The sequence below is a fragment of the Borostomias antarcticus genome (assembly GCF_949987555.1).
Source record: "Borostomias antarcticus genome assembly, chromosome: 3".
NCBI lineage: Eukaryota > Metazoa > Chordata > Actinopteri > Stomiiformes > Stomiidae > Borostomias > Borostomias antarcticus.
The window spans coordinates 32614897-32622463 of record NC_140236.1 but is presented as its reverse complement, the minus strand read 5'-3'; the positions used below and the strand labels follow the sequence as shown (position 1 = coordinate 32622463).

The 7567-nt window shown below is 48.8% G+C and overlaps 1 protein-coding gene across 1 annotated transcript in view; it reads right to left on the bottom strand.

Moving 5' to 3' along the window:
• cep350 (centrosomal protein 350) overlaps window positions 1-7230 on the bottom strand; it is a 43937-nt gene extending 36707 nt beyond the window's left edge. Inside the window, exons 1-8 of the mRNA XM_084436142.1 lie at window positions 7108-7230; window positions 5762-5835; window positions 5499-5542; window positions 4966-5080; window positions 4397-4568; window positions 3172-3812; window positions 1647-1760; window positions 411-521 (exon numbers count right to left, since the gene is read on the bottom strand). Coding sequence (XP_084292268.1) covers window positions 411-521; window positions 1647-1760; window positions 3172-3812; window positions 4397-4568; window positions 4966-5080; window positions 5499-5542; window positions 5762-5822 — 1258 coding nt within the window. The 5' untranslated portion in view covers window positions 5823-5835; window positions 7108-7230. The remainder of the gene's footprint in view (window positions 1-410; window positions 522-1646; window positions 1761-3171; window positions 3813-4396; window positions 4569-4965; window positions 5081-5498; window positions 5543-5761; window positions 5836-7107) is intronic.
• Between the last annotated feature and the right edge of the window lie 337 nt (window positions 7231-7567).

Genomic DNA, 7567 nt, shown 5'->3' with positions numbered 1-7567 from the left:
TAACCATGGCTGTAACCATGGCTGAACCAGGAACCAGGAACCAGGCCTGGAACAGGGGAGCCGTGTGCATTCCAAGGGTGGCGTGTCTCTGAGCCCTGAGCAGCTGCCAGCTCTCTGCCCGCACGTGAGACACATTCTGGACATTTCTCTGGGTATAAGAGTGTTAACACCGCAGGGCCTGCCAGGACCCAGGCCTGACACACAAACGCACACACACACACACACACACACACGCATGCAATCTCACAGTACAACACGCATGCATTCAAAGTACAACACACAACTCAGGCCCCCAACCTAGATCACCACCCAACACAAAGGCTCACAGAGCAAAAACAGGTTCACGAGGAGCGCATTGAAACAGGCCGACTAAAAGTCAGACACACAGAGCCTAGCTGAAGGGCTCCTACCTGGCTTGGTGTCTGGGTCAGGAACAGAGGCCGACTTATGGACCTTCCTGACGGGCTTGGAGGGTTTCCTCTCCCTGGACCTCTCCTTCTGCTGCTGGGGCCTGGTGCTCTCTGAGAGAGAGAGAGAGAGAGAGAGAGAGAGAGAGAGGGAGAGAGGGAAAGAAAGAGAGAGAGAGAGAGAGAGAGAGAGAGAGAGAAAAAGAAAGACACACACACAGACATGACTCTCTGGACACACTACATGGAGCTATAGTGGTTTAGGCTGGGCCTCTCTGAGACGCACACAGGAACACACACACATAAGACCCGTGTCAGAAAATTTGCGCCCAACAATGTTTTTTGGTTTACTTCCTCCTACCATAAGACAAGCTGACCACACGGGGTACTGTAGCCAAGAACACTACTCCAGATATAATACAATGCTAACCGTTAATAATATGCTAACTATATTGTCCTTTGTGGCAAAAGCCCAAAACTTGGGTTGGAAACGGGTCAGAAACAAAAAGAACAGCTTTATAATCTGGACGAGCGCCCGGGAATATGTCAACTACCCAGGCAGGACAAAGGAGGGAGAATATTCTTGCAGGGGAAAAAAAAAGGTTTGTACAGTAACATGCCCCAGAGGTGAAGCAGTTTCTTGGGTTGCCTGCCAGCGTGCTGGAGAAAACCTTCTAGAACCACCCGCTAGAACCGCACACATCAGCCCGGCCTGGCCACATCATGTTTTCCAAGCTCGGAGAACCTCTCACATTACTACTGGTCCCACACCCTGTCTGCTGGCTGAGCTGTGGAACTTTGAATCAGAATCAGAATTCCTTTTAATGTCATTGTACTTGCATACATACACTTTCTTTCTGACCCGTGGGGCTTACAGCAATACAACAATGGACAGGTGCATGACTGAGTGCAGTGATACGAACAAGTGAAAAAAAAATAGCAGTGCAATTTGGACTACAAATCGCACTGCTATTTTTTTGAGACGGTGCCGTCGAACACGGTCGTGTTCAGTGAGGTCAGATACTGCAGGTCTCAACTGTGTGTCCAGTCAGTGTCCACTGCTGTGACCTTGTTATTGTATTGAGCTGCAGTGATGCACTGGCTGGGCCTCTCAAGAGCCCTCTCACTCACTGCTGCAACTCTATCAATATTGACCTCAATACTGACCTGTTAGTTAGGTGTGTGTGTGTGTGTGTGTGTGTGTGTGTGTGTGTGTGTGTGTGTGTGTGTGTGTGTTACCTGAGAGCTGGCGTGACAGGTCTCTGTAGATCTCTCTGCTGAGGTTGTGGAACTCCTCCTCCTTCCAAACTTTTCCATCTGGCATGCGGATCATGGTCTGGCTGCTGTTGAACCCTGAACACAGAGAAACACAGTTACTCACAAACTGACGCTCCAACGCTCCATTCTTTTGCTGCGTTCCATTTGTATCGGAAACGTCCGGATTCTCGGGTTCGACGTCAAAATTAGTCATCAAATACGTCACCTGAACTCAGGATTTCCACCACTGTACTTGGGATAAAAAATCTACCCCGACTTCATCAACGTCAGCTGCTGATGTCAATCAAGTTAGCTACTCCATGCATCAACAATAAGTGAAACCTATAATAAGAATGTTTATTAGCGCTTCTGTATTATTTGTGTGTCATTACTGTAAATTGGTCGTACACACAATATTGTCCAATGTCTATCAGTGAACAATGTTGCTACAAAGTTCGTATGCGCAAAATAGCATAGTTCGTTGTTATCAACTGGTATTGCTAACAATGGCTAACTTGCCTACAACTACAAAGATGGGATGAAAGTGGGGTTATCGTGTTTTGTATCAGGAACGCATTCAATTGGTATGTGACATCGTCCCGGGTGGGAATCCGGTACAAACGGAACGCAGCATTTAAACATGGGAAGGATGGCTACAGTCGTCATCATAACTCCATTAGAATAAAACCAACACTAACCCCAAACCACTACTAACCTTTTTTTCTTGTTGTGGCAAGAGTGTGTCTTAGGGCTGTCATCATGTTAGCAGGATTTTGAACTTCAATATGATACCAATTAAATTACACGATTCTCGATACCCAATTCAATACCACGGCAAAAAAAAAAAAGGTTTTATAGAACATTTGCACTGTAAATCCAGTGAGAGACGTCGGTGATTAAATTCTGTAGCTAGCTAGTAAGCGCAAGCAAATTTTACATGTAGAAAGTCAATTTATGCGATGAATGTCCAAAATGTATCACAAAATCACTGATACATGGAAAAGTAGATGTAGGGCTATGGCTGCTAACCAACGCTTTGATTACTGTAAATTGCATATTCGTTAAATGTTATTAGCATTCATGGAAACATCTGATGTGCTTTGAGGTGGAACGCGATGTCTGATTACTAGTGAAATACGTAAGGCATAGAAAACCATGTCAGATTTGAGTCTGGAGATCAACCCACACGCATTCCCATTCCAAAGAGCTCCGTGACCTAGTCCGCCCCAATGTCACATGGCTTGTTGGTAGGCAGGGCGTTCGCCCCGAATCCTGCTGTTCTCTTGGTCCGCTAGTGTGTGTGGTTGAGATGCTGCGATCGCCATGTCATGATCTTAACTTTCTGTGTCCTTCTTGCCGAAGCATAACGTCAATTTGTGAGTGACGCAATCATGCTCTGGTACCATCGATATCAAGTGTGAAACAAAAACGCTTTTAAAAATCCCCCCCAAAAAAGCCTCCCCAAAAACCCCTAGTGTGTGCTCCTGTGTCCGGCCGGAGGCCTTACCTCTGTACATGGGTGCGGGAGGCGCAGCCGCCACCTTGCGTGTCTTGGCCGTGGCGGAGGAGGAGGAGGCGGCGGCCTCGGCGGCCCCGCCCACCGGCCGCTCCAGGTATCCCAGGAGCCTCTCCCGGTCGGCGCTGCCCTCCAGCTGCTCCCGCTGCCGGCGGATGCGCTCCTTCAGCTTCTCCAGCTTGTCGTCCGGCCGGCGGCGCCGCAGGTTCTCCAGCCGCTGGGAGGCGGAGCCGGGGCTGGAGGAGGAGGGGCCCGGTGGCGGCGTCGTCTCCGTCGCGGGGCCCGGTGGCGCCAAGGACGGGCTTGGGCCCGGGCTCTCCGGGCGGCGATTCGGCGCCCCGGGCCTCCCGTCCTCGGCCTCCCACGCCACGCGTGCGGCGGGGGGGGAGGGGCAGCGCAGGGCGTTCAGGGCGGGCCGGTCGTTGAGGTAGCGGACCGCGGTGCCGTCCAGGGCGGAGGAGCGCGTGCTGTCCAGGTCCGGCTCCGTCTGGCGGTCCCGCGTGTCGCTCTGGTAAAGCAGCTGGCTGAGGGGGTCGGCGAGGGGGCGGGGCTGCGGGGAGGACGCCACAGCCGCGGGCAGAACGCTGGTGGCTGGCACGGCGGGGGGCAGGGGAAAGGGGGCGGCGGCTTCCCTGCAAAGAGACGAAGCACGGACGATGGGTAGAGGGATCAGAGACATCGTACGGTAAAGGGATAGTTCACTCAATTCAGACGTCTGTCCGTAGTTCTCCTGATATTCGCTGGGCCTGCTCAGCTCCACCAGACTCATCTGAGCAAGACTAGACCAGGTCTAACAAGCTTTGTTTGCAGACGGCGCCAACCTTAACGGAAAACAAATAAGCTATTGTGGAGCTAAGTGAGGCATAAGCTCTTCAAGTGGGGGGTGCCAGGAGCACGTCATGTGAGTGTGAAGTCCCTACTACAGGCTAGATGTGACCGTTATTAGTCTAAAATAGCTGTTCTGTTGTAGTAGATGGCGTGTGTGTGTGCAGGGCGGAAAATTAAAACCTGCCACCGGCCAAATGCAGGTAAAATTTCCAATTGGCGACTACATTTCGGAAGGCTATCTGAAAAATATATAGATAGATATAGGTAGATTTTTTCATCTACAGTCCCCTTGGCAGGTGACTGTAGATGAAGTTAATTTTCACCCCTGTGTGTGTGTGTGTGTGTGTGTGTGTGTGTGTGTGTGTGTGTGTGGAGGGGGGGTGTATACCTATAGGAGGCCAGTGGCTCTTTGAACTCCACGCCGTTGGTCCTGCGGACGTTGCCGTCCTGCGTCGTGTTCCTCAGGGGGCTGCGGGAGCTCTTCTCTGGGCTGCGCCGACTCCGCCCCCTCGCCTTGGAGGCCCCGCCCACGTGGGAGGGGTCGTCAGTTCGTCGACCATCTGGGTCAGGAGAGGGGAGGGGGTTACCGCTCAAAGGCTAGACTCTCTTCTCACTCCTGTTGCCAGCAGAAACCTGTCAGTTATGTGTGTCTTGTGTAATGTGTGTAAATGTACTACAGTTATATAGCACTTTTATCCAAAGCGCTTTACAGTGAAGGCCTCTCATTCACCCATTCACACACACACACACACACACTCACACTCACACTCACACTCACACTCACACTCACACTCACACTCACACTCACATGGAGCAATTTGGGGTTCAGTATCTTACCCAAGGACACTTCGGGTACACACTAAGGTGTGTGTGTCATGTGTATATGCGTGTATGTGTGTGTGTGCGTGTGCATGTGTGTGTGTGTGTGCGTACGTGTGTGTGTGTTCTGTTCCTCACCTCTGCGGCTGACTTTCCGGGTTGCGCCCGAAGAGCTCCTCTTGGTATCCATGACAACGTCCAGCTGAACCCCTGAACCCGGAGCCGCCTCCAGACGGTTCTCAATGTGCCGCAGCTGCAGAACGCAGGGAGAACACGCTTCAATGACCACTTCCTTTTAATATTCTACTGTTCTACCAGGTCTTCAGAAAGGGGAAAGGACGGCAACTACCAAAAACTAAATGAGGAAATGACAGAAACAACAATAGAACTTAGCAGGTGCATTGATTATCATCTCTGCTAAAGCAATCACCCCCAACAACCTGTTGATCTGCCTGTTGGAAACCAACACCGAGTCTACAAGCGTATCTATGTTAAACGATTAACATAGCTTGATACTTTCCACGTAGGTGTCAATGTGAGTGAATGTGGTATGGGAAGAATTTGTCTAGTCTACTCAAACAGATGTTCATGTGATAAGGGGTGTGTGTGTGTGTGTGTGTGCGTGTGTGTGTGTGTGTGTGTGAGGGTGAAGGTGTATTAGTTTAACTTACTGCAGCTTTGGTCTGGTTCAAACCTCTCCATGCAGCTGACAGCTCTGTAGGGAGAGAAAGACCAACATCTCGGAGATGAAAACCCAACCCATTTAAACCCACAGCCTACATGTTAGATCTAGTGAAGGATGGGACTCCCATCATCCCTGCTTCAGGGTACCAGTAAAATGGTATTTCAATAGTTTGAATATGTGCAGAGAAGTTGAGAAGAACAGAATAGTCAAATAGAATATAACAACTATTCGAATAGAATATAGCTTAACCTCGGCTGTTGTCCTGTCCAGTAGGCTGCACCAAGGCCTCGGTAGTCCTGCTACTCCTCATGTCTCCTTCTCACCTGCAGTCCAGACAGAGCAGTTAGGAGAGGAGAGAATTTTAAACATTTGCGTTTGATAAGGTTTTATTACATATCCATGGGCAACGTAACACAACAAACGACACTGATGCCAACAGCACAGACTGCAAACTAACATCTACCTGCAGGAAATATGTTCATCCTTTAGTGACAGATTGCTGAATCCATATAGATGACGTGCTTAGTTGAACCTAAAACAGGTTCTACAACAAATGTGTAAAGAGTTTCCATATGAAGAGATATGCTAGTTATGTTAGCCACCATCCACACTCTCAGATTGTGTAAAAGTACAAAATAGTTTAATCGCCAAATTATCAAATTAAGATATTGAGACGTTCCGTTACAGAGATCAAACAAAACGATGCACTTTAAGTGTTTAATGACAAAAGAGCCAGCTAAGCATTCTACTGAGAGCATCTCATATTTCACAGACACCACATTCTTCCAGCGTTTCATCGTTTACTCGTAACCATCACATGACACGTCCCTGCAGGGATCGCGTCAGTCTAGAGAAGAGGTTTAGCTTTAACATATCAACTCCAACCCAAGTTCACAATCCCATTAAACCCCGTCCCACAAGGTGTCTAGCTAAGGACAGTAACATTATGCAAGTTTCTTAAAGCAGACGGGACTATGAGATTCCAAGGATGTGTAATGTTAGCGTAATCTTGGGCTCAAACACTTTTCGGTAGTCTAGCTAGATGAATAAGTTAGCAAGCTAGCTAGCAACGTGCTACTTGCTAGTAGCAAGCTTGACCAAATGAAACACAAACTTCAGCTAACGTAGAGCTACCTAGATAGTGCTAGCTAACACATACTGGGGAAAATTAAATTCCACTCAGCGATTAGACTGGCCCGCTAAGTACAAGCTAGTTGATTCAGCTATCTAAGGTTAGCTGCTAGCTATAGAAGATTAAGTTAACGTTAGCTAAACTGGACTATAGTTAGGTGGGCGAACTCGACTTGCTTATGCGGTTGTTCTAGTAACTAGCTAGCACTCGTTGTTATACAACTTATACTTCCGTGCAACTATTATATCTAACCATATTATGCCAACTAACGTCAGCTAGCTAGTCAGTGTCGGCGTCCTTCCAGGAATTAGCCAGCTCCCGGAAAGAGGCCTTGGGTAGCTAGCTCACAAACTGCTCTGCTAGCCAAGTAACCCAGCTAGCTAGCTAGCCAACTTACAGGGATAGTTCTTGTTTGTGTATGCGACATAAAGATGAAAACAAGCTTGTTAGTAGGAGAACATACCTGTAGAATAACCATTCAATATCAGTATGTGTCCATGGTCATGTCGATAATTTCTTCATGATGAGAATAATCCAACTTTTCCGTACTGTCTTCGGGCCGATGATGAAGGCTAACTAGGCAGGGCACTGAGTGCGCCGCTGTCAGGCTCGTCCGCTTCAAGGTAGGCTACTGACGTTATATGGCTAACCAGCTAGGCTATATGTAACTTCTAACGTCAGCTAACCTGTCGTTTGCATCCAATAGCAACAAAGTCTCAAATCAGCAGATTTATAGGGTCGCATTTGTAGTTCCCCGCCTTTCAGTTAGTCTTTCCCGGGGCTAGTGTTGATACCAGTCGGTTACTCCGACCGTCCACCACACAACAATGAAAAACTGAACTATCCCAGGATCGTTTCCTAACCTGTGAACATCATTGATGACTTCCGTTTAAGACTCCGGGGCCGCCCCACGGTGCGGCGCA